The sequence below is a fragment of the Sinocyclocheilus anshuiensis genome, unplaced genomic scaffold (genome assembly GCF_001515605.1).
Source record: "Sinocyclocheilus anshuiensis isolate Anshui unplaced genomic scaffold, SAMN03320099.WGS_v1.1 scaffold616, whole genome shotgun sequence".
Taxonomy (NCBI): Eukaryota; Metazoa; Chordata; class Actinopteri; order Cypriniformes; family Cyprinidae; genus Sinocyclocheilus; species Sinocyclocheilus anshuiensis.
The window spans coordinates 313,353-330,380 of NW_015557083.1; the positions used below are offsets into that span (position 1 = coordinate 313,353).

A 17,028-nucleotide genomic window follows, 5' to 3' on the forward strand; every position below is an offset into this window, starting at 1 on the left:
GTATGTTTCTTCAATGTATGCTTCAGACACGGGTCACGACGAGGCGTTCCCCCATAGCGACCCCTAGAGGACGTAGTGTCTCGTTCCCTACTCAGGGAACCATGGTTACATAAGTAACCTGAGACGATTTTTCATTTCTCTGGGAAGATTTCTTTCACAGCTTTGTTTTTACTCGACCTCCCCAATATCAAACCTCGTCAAGATAGCGAAGAAAAGATCGACAAAGTAATAAGATCATCTCTCATATCCTTATTAAGGCTGGCTCCTGGGACAGCACGTGTGTGTTCTTGTTAAGAGCGAGTGCGTATGGAGCGTGTGCTGGGAGGCCTGGATGAGAAATCACCTCAGCGCCCCTCTGTAGCGCTCTCACTCCCTTCCCGTGCCTGTTAGCCCGGGAGTGAGCCCCAGTGTCTCCTCGCAGCACACGTGTAATCAATAACAGCCCCAGCTCACACACACAAAGCGCTTCCACCTCAGCACGTCGTGTTAGACACACAAACTTATACATCATCCCGCATTCAGCGCTCCCCTGAACATCTGAGGCGTTCAGATTACGTGGAGGAAGAGCAGGCACAGCTTTGGGTAATGTCATTCATAGCCTTTCACTGCAGTATGAGGGTTTGGAGAGAGGAGAGGCTGATGCCGTCGAGAGCCATTGGCTTCCCAGGCTTCTATTAAAGAGCTGTCAAGTACAAGCGCTCGTGTGACAGAAACTGGCGCACCTTTCTCTCCATCATCACCTGCTTCACTGACCCGCGCCGCTCTTCGTCTTGCATCTCCTTTGTTTATTTTTGGCCTGTTCTCTATCCGGCTACATACAAACGAGATCTCAGTTGTTTCTCCAAGAGAGCAAATGGAGAATTTTTAGAAAACAAAAATGGTAATCTAACAGATGAGACCTCAACAGTGTCTCACACTCTACTTAGATTTGCCATGCTTTTGTCATTTTAATTTTAATTTAATTTTTTATATATTTCTATTTGACTCTTTCCAGTTTTATTTGTAGTAATTTTAGTACTTAAACTTACATTTGTTTATTTCAGTTAGTTTCCAAGGCAACTTTTTAAATTTTCGTTTAAGTTTGCTACGTTTTCTTTATTTTTAATTTGGAGTTTTTTATGAATTAATTTCTTTTTTTTTCTTTCTTTTTTTTTCTCAATTACTCAAGTAATCTCAATTACTTAAAAAATTGTAATTTAAATGTTTTTAATCATTTTAGTTTTAGACGTCATTTAGCTTTAATGTCATAATTTACTCATCCTCGTGTCGTTCTAAATCTGTAAGAGTTTAATTCTTCTGTTTGTGTAGAATGTCTGTAACCAAACAATTGATGGTAGCCATTGATTTCCATAGTATGGAGAGAAAAAAAATACTATGGAAGTCAATGGTTACCAGCAACTGCTTAGTTACCAACATTCTTCAAAGTATCTTCTTTTGTGTTCAGCGGGAAAAAGAAACTCATACATGTTTGGAATGACTTGAAGGTGAGTAAACAATGACACATTTTTTTTTTTTTTTTTAGGTGAACTATCCCTATAACAACACTGAGAAATGCTTCAGTTTCAGGAGAAACATATAAAATAAGAGAATATAAAAAGTGCGTCTCTCCTAAGCTGTGAAAAAGCCACCTCTGAGCTATAATATGTCCTCAGACATATTCTTGAGACATAGATGTGTGTTTTTCACATCTGGGACTTTACAGCGGTAGCAGTGTGTCAGATTAGATTTCCTGTAACAAACACTATTAAGAGCACCTGCATTTTTTTCATCAGCCTCATTTTGTGCAGTCCCTAATGGAGAGCCTCGGAGGAGAAACAGGTTAATGTAAACCTGCATTCCCATGCATCACAGCTACTCTCCAAGCCGTCTTCTGCTCACACTCTGCATAAGAAACCTCTCAGGAGAAACAACAGGCATGTAGGTGCGCTGTGGGAATGTCATGTAGACTGTGAGATAGGTAATAAACATCACTGATATGTTGGAAGCGGTTGCATCCGACCCCAAAACAAACCTTTATTAAACCGTAAGATCTTTTGCTGTATTCCCAGAGAAGAAGATCCTGACCTCGCTGCTTCTATTATAATAAAGCCCCTTCGGTTTTCTTGCCGTGAAGCAGAATTCAGTTGATTCTAGGAGGATGGTGCTGACTTGAAGCTTTGGTTCACCAACTGTATTAGGTATTGAACCTGCAACAAGAGGAGAGTGGAATACAGATGCATGTGTATTCCACAGTAATTAACCATCTCATCATGATTTTCCCTCTTCATTATGGGTAATGGAATGGGATTCTCATGAATAGGGATGGATGAGCTGACGAGTACACTTTAATAGCAGAGATATTTTTTTCTCCATTTTTTGAGAGATGTATTTGCATAATTAATGCAACCGCCGCTGAATGTGACATTAAAGGAGACTTTAAAAGTATTTTTAAACATACTTTATCACATAGCTCTGACTTAAGCCTCCCAAATTGTCATTTCCCAGAGAAAAAAATATTGCTCATATTGCTCATAGCTCAAAAGACTTGATTATGTTTCAGGCAAACATAAACGTTGTTTCTGATGTTTCTCCTATATATATATTTATCAAAAAAATCCTGAAAATAATCAAATGTAGCAACTGTTTTTAATAATAATAATGTTTCTTGAGCAGCAAAACAGCATATTATTTCTGAAGGATCATGTGACACTGAAGACTGGAGTAATGATGCTGAAAATTCAGATTTACATTACAGAAATAAATTAAATTTTAAAATATATTAAAATAGAAAACAGTTATTTTAAATTGTGATCATATTTAACAATAGCACTGTTTTGTACTGAAATTTTAAATAAATGTATGCAGCCTTGGTGAGCATAAGAGACTTAACTAAAACAAACAAAACCAAATAAAATAAAGTAAAAAAAAAATATTTTAACTTTAGGTTGATATAATTTCCTGTTTTTCCTTTCTTAGTATTTATTTTTTAATGGCTTTTTCTTTATTATGATAGACAATAATACCATTTAATTGGGTTTATTTGGTCTTGGAATTTGATGAGAAATGTTCGAGCTCATATTGAGACTTCAGACTTTGATATGTTGACAGTTGAAGACATTCTTGAAGTCTCTTCTGACACTCTCTAGGTGACACTTGTGAGATTACTGAGAAGCAGTCTACTTTTGCTCTCCATTTAATCCCGTTGTCATTTTGAAACAATATTTCTTTCCTATGAGGTCATAACATCCACTCACATGTGCGTGTGGCCGGCCGTACCCACGTCTCAGCACTGTTGGTACAGCTATTAGTTTGTTTAAGTCCGTGCAGATGATTAAATGACTTTCCATTGTGTCCGCCGATGCATATGGTCATGTGAAATGATTCGCTCCATTAAAAGTGGCAGCATAGTAATGGGGTAATGAATGGCCCTGTTGGCTAGAGACTCCCAGCATCCTAATTTGTCTCCCCTCCTGTTGTTGTCTCCACAGCCTGCCGGCCCGGCTTCTATAAGGCCTCTTCTGGGAACGTCAAGTGCTCCAAGTGTCCACCGCACAGCTACACGCACCAGGAGGAAGCCGTGCACTGTGACTGCGAGAGAAACTACTTCCGTGCGGAAGAGGACCCCGTCTCAATGGCCTGCTCTCGTACGTGCTGCTAACCTACATAAGTACATTTTCTCCAGATTCTATAGGTTTGACGTTACCTTTAAGCCTCCTAATTGTCTCAATTTGACCCACACTTGATTTTTTTAACTGCTTGAAACACTAGTTGAAATATTGATTTCTTCTTGTAATTTTGTGACTTTTCCTCATTTCGGGTCATTGCAAAGTTTCGACACATAGATGTGTTTTGGAAAGGCTGAACGAATAGAATCAGGACAAATAAACTTTATTTGTAGCTTGTCAAAGGCTAAAATATAAAATACATGCTATTGATGGCATTACATGATACTAAAATATGAAACATATGAAATTGAGAACTTGTCTTCTGAATCATCCAAAGACATTTTTTAATATATTTGAGTTATTTAATCTATTTAATATTCTTATTTTATTTCCGCTGATTGCCAACACATCATTTCTCAATTTCGTTTTGTTTAACATGATGTACTAAATAACTAAAAATACAATAATAATAATAATAATAATAATAATAAAAACTACAAAGACAATAACAAGAAAATAAAAAAACATAAAAACAAATTCAAAATAGTAAACAAAAATATAACAGTACCTCAATTATACTAAAATAACAGTGCAAGCTGCAATAGGGGTTTTCTTTTGTTACATGAATCTTTGTTTTTCTTTTTTTTCCTTCATTTTTGGCAAACTGCATGGAAACCAATTTGGGTCAGATTGACCCACAACACAAAGGTGTACACAGATGTTCAAGACAACAGTGCAGGGCAGCAGAATCTCCACAAGCATTTAGAAGTGATGTTGTTGTACGGATAACTATTTATGTTATTTGAAACGCGGCGTTCCTGTTCGCCGCGCAGCCCTCAAAAGCACCGGAGCTTTTTGAAGGATGGTGTTTGTTCAAGGATTGATGAATTTGTGTTGGCTCGTTCTGACAAAGCTTCCAATACCCCCTCAGCGGCCTTCGAGCTATCCCACCGAGAATAGCCCGTGTTTGCTTATTTTTAACCGTTTCAACCGACAGGCCTCCTCGGGTTTGCAAGCGAACCCATTCTCTTTTATGGAGAAGTACGCAGATGGTAGACAGATGCATGCAGCGACTGCCAAGCATTCCAAAACACATTATCCATAAATCACCGCATTGCTATCAGTGCTGATTCATATCACATAAAACCACCAAGAGCCTTATTGAATTCCGCAGCCAAGTTTAATAGGGTGTATCTTACATGACATCCTGAGTAGTAGGTAGCACGTCAGATCACGCCATGCACGCTCATGCGAGTCGCTTTTTATTTTGGCTGTCGGATGCAATACTGAGTCTTCATTTCCACTTAAGCATTCATTGCCAATGTTAGTTTAAGACTTTGATGGCTACAGTGAGCGGAAAAATGCTTGAACGGAGTGTACGACTTTAATTTCTCCACTTCATACTGTCATAGCCCTCGAGTTTAAACATTTATCTTGATAGAATCTGCTCGGATGCAGGCAGTGGAACAGATACGCTTTAAGTGCAGCTCTGAGAGCGGAACTGCAATTAAAGGAAGACGACGCACGATATTATCAGCAATAATTGTGGAAGGTCATTCAGAGTTCTTCAGAGATGTTTTTTGCATGTGAATATAATTCAGGTCATGGCTGCATTATACAGGCAGTTGTTCCGTGAATTGTTGCTTTGTAACATTTACAGTTTATGTTGCATTCTATGTCGTGTCAGCGAAGGTCGGCATTTAATCACCGGTGAATGTTTTAAAGGCATACATATTTATGCCTGTGTTTAGTACATATAAATGGACTTGTTTATTTCTGCCTGTCTCTTTTTTTATGACCTCATAAAGGCGATATTCTGAAGTGTAAATCCTTGACGTGAGGAAAATGTCAATGGCAGGCATGTTATATAATTGTGCCACTTATCAATACCCGATGTAAACATCTCCCATATGTCAAAGAGAGAATTTCTTGTTTTGGTGGTTATTGGTCAGGTCTGTGGTAATAATGAAAGCTGTAGTCACACTTTTGGAGGCTGCTTGTCAGACTGAAGTGTCCGTGTAGTGCATGGCTTACCCTGGCACACCTCACATCCTCCCGCTAACAGGCCAGCCAGTCTGTTAACATTACCTGCTCACTGTGATGTCTATTATACGTCAGGATCAAAGGATGCCTTGCTCTGGCAAAGATGTTACCTAGTGACATATAACGACTTTTTCCTCCATGCTATAAAAAAGAGACTTTGGTTTATGCTGTTGCCACTGCAGACTGAGGCACATTAATGCATTTTTTTTTTTTTATCTGTGCTGACACAGACAACCTCCTTTTTATGATACTCATTTTTTATATGAAGGAAAGATCAAGGATGTGTTGTAAAATAGTAGGAAAGATTGTTCAGCCAAATATAAATGTAATTTCAAGCTTGTATTTTATTTCAACCATGAAATACAAAATGAGATGTTAATAAAAAAAATCCACTTCAGTTTTATTTATTTGTTTGTTTAGCAATTTTTTTTATTATTTTAGCTTAGTTTTAATTTTAGTTTAAGTATTGTTATTATTATTATTATTATTATTATTTATGACTGCGTTCATGTGACCCTGGACCACAAAACCAGTCATAAGTAGCACGGATATATTTGTAGCAATAGCCAAAAATATATTGTATGGGTCAAAATGATCGATTTTTCTTTTATGCCAAAAATCATTAGGGTATAAGATATTTTGTAAATTTCCTACCGTAAATATATCAAAACTTCATTTTTGATAAGTAATATGCATTGCTAAGAACTTCATTTGGACAACTTTAAAGACAATTTTCTCAATATTTAGATTTTTTTGCACCCTCAGATTCCAGATTTTCAAATAATTGTATCTCAGCCAAATATTGTCCTATCCTAACAAACCATACATCAATGGAAAGCTTATTTATTCTAGCTTTCAGATGATGTATAAATCTCACACTTGAGACTGGTTTTGTGGTCCAGGGTCACATATATGTGTGTGCGTGCGTGCGTGCGTGTGTGTGCGCGCGCACGTTTTTGCGACATATGAGGACACAAATTTGTATAATGACATGGGTATGACATAGGTATTACAAGGAGAAGGTGACTTATGAGGACATTACCCCATGTCCCCATTTTTCAAAACGCTTATAAATCATACAGAGTGAGTTTTTTTGAGAAAGTAAAAATGTCCTAGCTTTGTATAAAAAACAGTTGCATGCTATATTCTATGCCTTCTGAAGTCATACGATAGTTACATGTGAGCACCAGACTGATGTTGAAGACCTTCAGTGAAAGTCTTTCAGTCTACCCCTCCGCAAGAGCTGGTGAATGTGATTATAAAATTACATTTTGAGTGAATTATTCCTCAAGGAAAGTTGTTCTTCTTTCTCAGAATCAGAATCAGAATCAGAAGAGCTTTATTACCAAGTATGTTTACACACACAAGGAATTTGACTTGACGACAGGAGCTTCCAGTGTAGAAGAAAGTACAAACATAGTGCAGACATACATGATAGTGCAGACATATTGTGGAGGAGATTCCTTTGTGTAATGTTCTATTTCTTAATGTAGTATCAAATCTCTCCCCCATTTTCCTTCTCAGACAAAATGTCTGTCAAAATGGTTCTCAGGTTCAAGAGGCAGGAAACCCTCTCTAAACTCTGGGCCTTCAGTGTGTGAATTCATGTCAGATCAAACGAACCCAACATTGCACTCCTGATTTCTTCACTCACCACCATCGTTAAGGCAGGAATTTCGTTTTTATGTAATAATACCCAGAGGTCAGATATTAAATTCACAAAGTATTCCAAAATTATTTACAGTCTGGCTTTGAACTGGTGTCCATCTCTTTACTTTAATCTGAGATTTCACTCTTGTTCAAATATACGCAGAAGTCTGTCACTTATTCAAATAACAGCTTGCTGTGCAGGCCTGCTATTCCAATCAATAGAGGCCGCTGACCACACTTCATACCCCGTTTTTTATCGGGACAATCTTTTAAAGTTAATATAACAATCCAGTGAGGACACTTCTGAACTCTGGAGTAATTCTAGAGGCTTTGCCAGCATTTTAACAAGGGGAAGGACATGCCTGCCTAAATTCCGTATCCATCCATAACTGATGACTTTAACGATTAAACCCACACTTTTTAAAGTAAACGTACATCCCCAGAGGGACATTTTATTGCTTTTTCATAGCTCATAAGATTTAATGGAGTTCTCAGTTGTGTTTCATTTAAGTATAAACTTTGTCCCAGATGTTTCTCCTGTCATCCCTTAGGAAAAATCGGAAAAAAAGACACAAATGTGTGTGAATTTGGAGAATTAATACATGTAAATTAATAAACCAATAAATAAAAATAATTTGATTTTGGCAGAATTTAATGAGTTCATATTGAGACCATTGAATTTTGATTTGAGAAGCAAATCAAATCCAAAGGTATTTGTTTCCTCTCCATTTAATCTCATTGCTGTCTGCATGCTGTCTCTTAGAAAAAAAAGGTTCCAAAATGAGTTTTCGCAGAAGAACCATCTTGGATTCCCCAAAGAACCTTTCAGTGAACAGTTCTTAACTATTTTTCATCATGTGAACAATATTTTAATAATCTAAAGAACTGAGGTCCACTATAAAGAACCTTTTGTGGTTTTGTGGATGTTAAAGTTTTTTCATGGAACTATCAGTTCCAATAAATAACTTTTATTTTAAAGAGTGTAGAAGAAACGGTTGAGATGGGTTTCCTGGGTCAATATTGGTTCACAGTGTCAGTGTTGAATATGCATTTTAATACAGCTCAAATGGATTTTCTTCGTGTTGTACTATATTTTTATATATTATATATATTTTAAAATTATGAGTAAATATTATATCACATATCTTCTTTCCTCAGGACCTCCATCTGCCCCACGCAATGTGATCTCTGCCATTAATGAGACGTCAGTGATTCTAGACTGGAACTGGCCGACTGACAGCGGAGGCAGGAAGGACGTGATATTTAACGTGGTCTGTAAGCGATGTTGGCCGGGTCCCAGGCAGTGTGAACCCTGCCTAGGGGCCGTGCGCTTCCTGCCCCGTGCCACCGGCCTCACTAACACGACAGTAACCGTAGTGGACCTCCTGGCACACACAAACTACACCTTTGAGATTGAGGCCCAAAACAGAGTCTCCTCCCAGGCCCCCACGATCCGCCAGTACGCTGCGGTCACCATCACTACCAACCAAGCAGGTGAGTCTCTCATCCCAGAATGTCCTACTATTAAAGGAATAGTTCACCACCCCTTCCAAAAATGAAGGAAAAAAATGGTATAATTTCCTCACACTCATGTTAATCTGAAACCCCTAGGTTCTCTCAGCCATAAAACAGAAAAAGGTGAATTTTTGAAGAATATCCTGACTCTTTTCCATAAAACAAACTTGGACTGGAACTGTCCAGCTCCAAAAATTCACGAAAATCATCCTAAATGCATTATAAATGAGGGCCATATGATTCAAGTGCTATACTCCAAGTCTTCTGAAAAAATCAGAACCAATGGTGTTTCATGTCAAATGGCTTCAAAGTGTCATTTCCTCAATACCTTTGTCATCATATACTGTATATCACTAAAGCTAGCATAGCGTTAGTTCTGGTAGGTCACATTAGTCAAGCTCGCATCAGCTGATCCCCATCAACCTATGGGAATACGACACCTATCTAAGCATTCATATATAAGGTCCCTCGGTATTATCAGCAGTTTTCGCATTGCTCAATAGCTAATTACCCTCCTCCATCCCCAACTCCTCCTCTGTCAGTCAGGATTCAGCCTTCTGATTCTCCTTTGAATCAGACTAATTCTAAAATGTGTACATAACATTATTGAACTTTAACGATATCTGCAATACATTCACGCTGCTCTCCCTGCTCTTATCCATGCTAGGCTGCATGGATGCAAATGAAGTTCTTGCCCAGAACAGAACCATACCGCCAATCCAAACTGTATACTAATTGTCAATCATCTTTGACGATAGTGGTCCTGACAGAACTAGGCTAATAGGAAAAATGTTCCTTTACCTACATTTTTGCAAAACTAAAAAAAAAAAAAAAATGTACTCCAAAAAAATGGCAGTAAAACGTCAACAAGTTCTTACACAAATTATGATTGCATCACATAACCTGCTCCATATGTGTGGCTTTTCGAATGTAGCAAACTTGCTCGGTAGCACACCTGGTACAGCATTGCACTTGCTATACGGAGTGCTCAGGTATGAGTCACGTGAAACAGGAGCCATGAAAAAAACTGTTCAAAGACTTGTAGAAGCAAGCTAAAATGGCATGGTTGCTTCAGCAAATGCATTTTGTATGTTACTTTTGCTTGTGTTAACACTTTTGGTTAAGTTTCAGTGTAGAGTTTAGTGTAGGTACTATGTTATTTTCAAACGTGATAGATTATTAACTTTTTAGCGGCACTCACCGGACATTTAATTTCCATTTAACATTTACTGTAACTGCTGCAATACATACAAACAGTGTATTAAAATGTTGCCAGATTCATGTTCATCTGTTTCAACTGAACACACTTTGAAAGTGATGAAAAATGAACAAAAAGCAGCATAATATCATTTTACATGAATGTTGCCACGGGATAATTTTTCCGATGAGCCTGGGTTGTATATAACACATACTAGAATATAGCATTCATATCTTTCACATGTGTGATCGTTTTATTGTGCTCTTTTTATAATTTTGTGATTTGACAGCCCTGATCAGCCAGGATTTGCCTCAAAATTCACCTTTTGTGTTCCATGAAAGAAAGAACATCATAGAGGCTCAGAATAATGTGTGAACTATCCATTTAATTCTACAGGGTCTTCTAATGGGACATTAACACAATATTCCCAAAAATTACACTTCATTCAAAGCCGCATGTATTAAAAGAAAAATGTCTTCAAAGATTTCCATTGATTGAGCGAAATGTTTTAATGGTCCCCTGAGATCGGTTGAGACGTATTCACAAAGACAATTCAATTTCCTCTCAGCGATGTGCAACAAAGCTCAACATTCCATTTGGAAGGAAGAAAAGAACCGTTTAATGCCTCCGCAAGCCTATTGCTCATCCCGCGCTTTCACAGCTGCCTGTGAACATATCATTCTGCAGGTGCTGGCCTCTAGTATGGCTGACTGAAGGTCACGACTCCTCAGGTTACTAAAGCAGAGGGATGCTGAACGGCAGGCCATCTGCCTCTCATTCCATGTGGGCTTCCTTTGTGAAGACTCGTGTCTCTGTTCTCTAGCCCTGTGGGGCTCAGGCCTCTGTCAGTTCAGTGCTGGCTGTGAAGTGATAGGTGCAGGTCCTGTCGGATGATTTAGAGTATAGGCTTTGGTCCACAGATTACAGGTTCTGGTGTCATGAAATAGTAGGCAAAGACTACTTGGACTACTAGAAGTTCAAAGGCTAGGGATTGATAGTTTTGCACCCTTTTACCACAGGGAGCAGTTGACTTTGCCTGAGACCTCATAAAATCCTTACTGTCATTGTCAGAGGACTGCATTTTCACTCAGCAGATCGTTCGTCTTCTGTTGTAGAACAAATGCTGATTTATCTGTGAAGAAAGGCATCTTCTTTCAGAGTAATACAGTGCTACAGGCATAAATGTACTGACCATTGAGTCAGTATTTTTTATAAAATACTAGTCCAGACATTCATTAAATTAAATGTTAAACATTAAAGAAAATGAGAAATGACTAACTGAATTAAAAAAATAATAATGATTTTATTCAGCAATAGCACTTAAATTGATCAAAAGAGACATTTAAAAAGTCAGAAAATATTTTCGTTTCAAATCAATTCTGTAAAATAATACTGAAAACGTTTCTACAGTTTCCACAAAAATATAAAGCAGCACAACTATTTGTAACATTGATAATAATAATAAGAAGAAGAAGAAGAAGAAGTTTGTTGAGCATCAAATCAGCATATTAGAATGATTTCTGAAGGATCATGTGACTGAAGACTGGAGTAATGATGCTGAGAATTCAGCTTTGCATCACAGGAATAAATCACATTTTAAAACATTAAAATAGAAAACGGTTGTTTTGAACTGTAATATTTTACAATGTTACAGTATTTACTGTATTTTAATGCAGCTTTGTTGAGCACAGGTCTTCTTTCAAAACATATTTCGAAAGCTCTTAAATATAGTCTGTATTGCTCACTTAGTCTTTTCATTCATACATAATTTATTATTATTATTTTTTTTGTATTATTATATTATTATTTTCAGAATCACCTGAATAAAATGGCAACATCCACTCAAATTTCTGAGTTTAATATTTTCCAATATATTAAGGCATATAGATGGGGTTATAAAAATGTATTGCAAAATGTATCGCATTGTTGGAATGACCCTGGCCATAAGCACCAGAGTTTGTTGTGGGTTTAAGGTTTTTTTAGTGTTGCTAGGTCACAGCTCCGCTCTATTAAAGATGTTTTTGTCACACCAGGATACCTTGAGGTGACAGATTTGTGGCCCCTCAGAATGATGGGCAGTAAATGTGGATTTAAGGCTTCTCTCCTTTAGTCCTTCATTGATGTCTCGGAGGAACATTTTAACAAACCTTAAATACATTCTGTTTTATGTTTTTATTTCAGAATATTAAGGTCATTTGTTTTTAGTTATTGTTTGTTGATTTCTATGGCCTTATTACCCTCTAACAATGCATTAATCTCTTTAGACATAGATACTCCCACTCTCAGTTCTTACTTGCTTTCAAAGCACACAGTACAAAGAAGCATAATTTGGCTTAAGCGCTGCAGTTTATTGCACTGCAATGGTATTAATTTCCTCACGCAGAGACAGCACTACACCCTCATTTTCTGTCTTTTCGATTGAGTTTTTCAGTTCAGGCTGTTTCAGAAACCAAAACCAGGAAGATCGTGACCCCTCTCTCTGTTCTTCTCTACTCTTGCTCTTAGACAAATAATCCAGCTTCCTTTACTGTCCTATAAAACACAGCCAGAACAAAGAGATGGATGTGTGAACGGCCAATCTAGTGAGTCGGGCCTGCAGAGAGCACATTTACGAGGGGCTCAGAGGGTTGTCAGCACAGCCCAATCCATCTAAACAGAGCCAGCATGTGCTCCACAGCCCAAGGGAGACAGCACACGCAAGCTGCCCTCCATGTAAGAACAGTGCCCTCTGCTTGGCTCTCAACCTCATCAGAGCTGTAAAATGTTTGTGTTGAGACCTGATGGTTCTGCCATTTTAACGGGCTGATTCACCCGACCTGGCAATCGTGCCGGGGCAGGACAGGGCAGAGATTTTCATAAAGCCTCATACTGCTGTGCCGGGGAGTGCAAAATTAACTTTTTGGCACACCTGGCAATGACGAGTGAATTGAAAAAAAAAAAGAAAGAAAAAAAGTACCAATTTTCTAGTGAATTATTCTTTTTTTTTTTTTGGTTGGTTGGTTAATATATATATATTTATTTATTTATTTATTTATAGGTAATTAAAAAAGTGACAGTTAAGACATTTATAATCTAACAAAGATTTCAATTTTAAATAAATGCCGTTTATTTGAACCTTCTATACATCAAAGAACTCTAAAAATAAATAAATGTATAAATAAATAAAGCATCACAGGTTCCACAAAAATATTAGGCAACTGTTTTCAACATTCATAATAATACTTTTTAGTTAGTTAGTTAGTTAGCTAGTTAGTTAGTTAGTTTTTGAGCATTTCAGCATATTAGAAGGATTTTTGAAGGATCATGTGACACTGAAGACTGGAATAATGATGTTGAAAATTCAGCTTTGCATCACAGAAATAAATTACATTTTCAAACAGAAAACAGCTATTTTAACGTGTAATAATATTTCACAATATTACTGTTTTTATTGTATGTTTGATCACATAAAAGCAGCCATGGTGAGCAAAAGAGACATTAAAACATTTAAAAAAAAAAAAAAAGAAAATCTTACTGCCCCCAGACTTTTGAACAGTAGCGTATGTTGCAGTATCAAGTAGAATCACAAAAAATATTATATTTTTAAGTTTTTTTATATGGCATTAGAAAACATGCAAATGGTTTGTATATGTATCTTTAGAATCGCTCACATTACATCAGCAAGGGTCAGATATCATTCTTACAATTCGATTTAAACCATGAAATGTTGCAGTTCCTCGTAATGTTACCGGTCAACAGCCGAAGCCAATTCTGACTTGCGTTTGGCACTTGGCAAGTGTTAAGTTTGGACCCTGATCTGCATGGAAGTGTTTAGATGGATCATGGCATTACAGAAGGTTTTCCATGACTCATTCATGCATTCTTGAAATACGTTGTTACGGTTTGCCTCTTCTGTTTGGTGTGTGGAGGTTTTGGTGGAAAAGGGCATGGAGAAAGGAAAGGAGGGTCTGAACCCACATTAATGCCATGCCTCTGTCCCACATCCGCTGAACCATGTGGAGGACATTTGGAGAGCATGTTCTGCAGAATGTCATTATCATGACAGCACTTAACTAGGATTATTTACAAATGCTTACATCTGCACTGCAGCATACTTGAAAGTGCTGGACAATAATCGTCAGCCACACCTGTAAACGCAGCGCTCTGATTTCAATCCTCTTCTGAGGTTGTGGGTTCAAGCTGGATATGGCAAAAATAACATATCGCAATTTTTTTTCAGGAAAATCATGATTCACGATTTTATCATGATTCTTCGTCATTTTGGTTTTACTATTTTGCAAGTTTTCTGAGCAGTACAGCCAAATTAATTTCCCTATTTTAAAAACAAAGCCTTACAAGGTAACAAAATATAAAATAAATAAGAATAGCGGATATTTTGGCCAAAGTGGGCGAAGATAAAAATTATTGTTATTATTTTATCTTTGTTATTATAAAATAAGAACAAAGATATGCATTACAAATACACATAATATTCAAAATAAAACAAAAAGTGCTTTATTTTTTCAGATACAGTATGTGTATTTAGCAGTAGCATTCAAGAAACTGAATTAACAAATCTAAAAATAAAACACTACACTTCACTGTATAAATTATACATTGATTCTTATTAAAGCAACTGTATTAAAGTTTTTCAGTCAAGAGCAGTCAGTGGTTTTTCTCTTTGTGTTTTGTCGTTTTATTAACATTAAAGGGATAGTTCACCCATAAATGAAAATTCTCTTATCATTTACTAACTCTCAGGTTGTTTTAAATTACTTTCTTTCTTCTGTTGAAAATAAAAGTTAGTTTGAAGGATGTGGGTAACCAAAGAGTTGCTGGTTCCCAGTATTTTTCATAGTATTTTTCCCCCTACTATCAAAGTCAATGGAGACCAGCAACTCTTTGGTTACCTACATTCTTCAAAACATCTTGTTTTGTGTTCAGCACAAGAAAGAAATTAATACAGGTTTGGGACAACATGTGAGTGAGTAAATAATGACAGAATTGTAATTTTTGGGTGAACTATCCCTTTAATGACAAGCGGCAGCATGTTTAGTACTATTAGTTTGCGGTCACTTTAAGACCTGCACGCATCTAATATACAGGCGCACATCCGTTTTTCTCTCAACTGTTTACTTTCACTTTAGACAAAACCAACCGTGTTTATATGCAAACTTTGTGTGTTTTTGACAGTAATTAGCGCAATCAGACGCGAAAGATAACTTAGTCCAGTAATCAGGCGCTGTTTGACAGGCTTCAGGTGTAAGCGCACAGAAAAAGTGCATGTCAGAACAGCACGCGAATTAAATGTTTAACCAGCAAGGCTTTAAAACACATGCAAATAATGCACTTTTGTGATTGTGAAGTGCAGTGTCCCACGAGTATAACTCTACCGCTGAGTTAACATTTGATGTGAATGTATGTTGTGTTGTACAGTATATTGAGACGAGGAGGAGCCAGAACTACAACTGATAGAATGTACGCTGTAGCACGATACTACGATATTTCTTCAAAAGCAGATCATGGAGACATTTTAACCATCCACGATCACAAATCGTGATATTTCACACCCCTAAGCTGAATGTAGCAGAACAGCAATCTCCCTCCCTTCTGCAATTTTCGTAACTCAATATTCTTGCAGTTTCCCACATATAATCATGTGGTTCTTTTTGCTGTTGCTTTCTTCTGGAAGGTTTGTGGGAACTGATGATTTCTCTTGGCTTTAAAACGGAGGTGATCTGTTCACAAGGAGAAAGCCAAGAAATATACACCATTCGAAAACCTAGTGAACATCCTGTGGAAAGATCTGTTGCCACACAATTAGTTGTTCTCACAGGAAACCATAGGAGACTTGAATGACAATTGTTTTCAGTAGAGTTTGGTATTAGCATGTTGCTAAGCTAACAACTCAAAACTGAAATCCATAAACATACACAGTATTGAATAAAACTGTCAAATTCTTGGAACTATTTTATTAAAAAAATAGCCATATTGCTTGCCAAAGCTTGTCACATATTGTCGCTAATTCTGTGATTTGCTTCTCTGTGAAGGATACTTAGAATGCTGTGTTAGAAGTTGGTCAAAAGAAGGTACAGAATCTTAGACGGCAGAGTAATCACGATGACGTCCTTTTAGAGCCTTCACATATACCTTTACTTGCTATTCCCTATATTACTCCACTAATATAGTCCACTGAATAAGTGAGTGAAAACCAGTGAGTGAATTCAGACTTCGAGGGCACAAGAAGTGCTGCAGACACGATTTTTTTTTTTTGCAAGACTCTGGAAGTTATTTGGGTATTTTTTGCAGCTAGCTATTGAGTGTACACTGGTTGTACCAGAAATTGTCTTATTATTGGGGGATGAGAGGGTCTGTATTAGCCTACATACCATTGGAAAAAGTATAACAGCTAAATTGGATCATGTGAGGCTCCTCAGCCAATCATACAATGGCAGTGACGTCAGTGGCCAGCTTTCACAGTTCTACGACAGTCAGTTACAGTTTATGTTGCACAGTAAAAAAGAGTGCAAACTGCTGGTTACTGCAATTTAAGATTAGGTTTTATTCTGTTCATTTAAAAAAAAAAAAGCAGCATGATTGGGCATGCATAATACTCGTACGAGTCATAAAAAATACAATTTATTTGTTTAAATCTGGAAGCCATAGAAAAAATACCTTTTGTTTATTAAAATATATATTTTTTACCTTTATTCCTTAAAGGGGTCATATGATGTTGCTAAGGAGAACATTATTTTGTGTATTTGGAGTAATAAAATGTGTTTATGTAGTTTAAGGTTCAAAAAACATTATTTTCCACATACTGTACAATATTGTTTCTTGGCGGGCTAGAGTGAGCGGAGGCCGGCTTGAGTGAGGAACGGACGGCGGGCTTGAGTGAGCAGAGGCGGCGGGCTTGAGATCGGCGCGGCCAGCAGATTCGACGAAGGAGCGGCCGGCGGGCTTGCGGCAACCACATGTGATGACCCCGGGCCGGACTCC

General features: G+C 37.4%; 1 protein-coding gene across 1 annotated transcript in view; it reads left to right on the forward strand.

Annotated features, from left to right (window-relative positions):
- epha3 (eph receptor A3) overlaps window positions 1–17,028 on the forward strand; it is a 136,810-nt gene that overhangs the window by 62,605 nt on the left and 57,177 nt on the right. Inside the window, exons 4-5 of the mRNA XM_016471778.1 lie at window positions 3,468–3,623; window positions 8,496–8,831. Coding sequence (XP_016327264.1) covers window positions 3,468–3,623; window positions 8,496–8,831 — 492 coding nt within the window. The remainder of the gene's footprint in view (window positions 1–3,467; window positions 3,624–8,495; window positions 8,832–17,028) is intronic.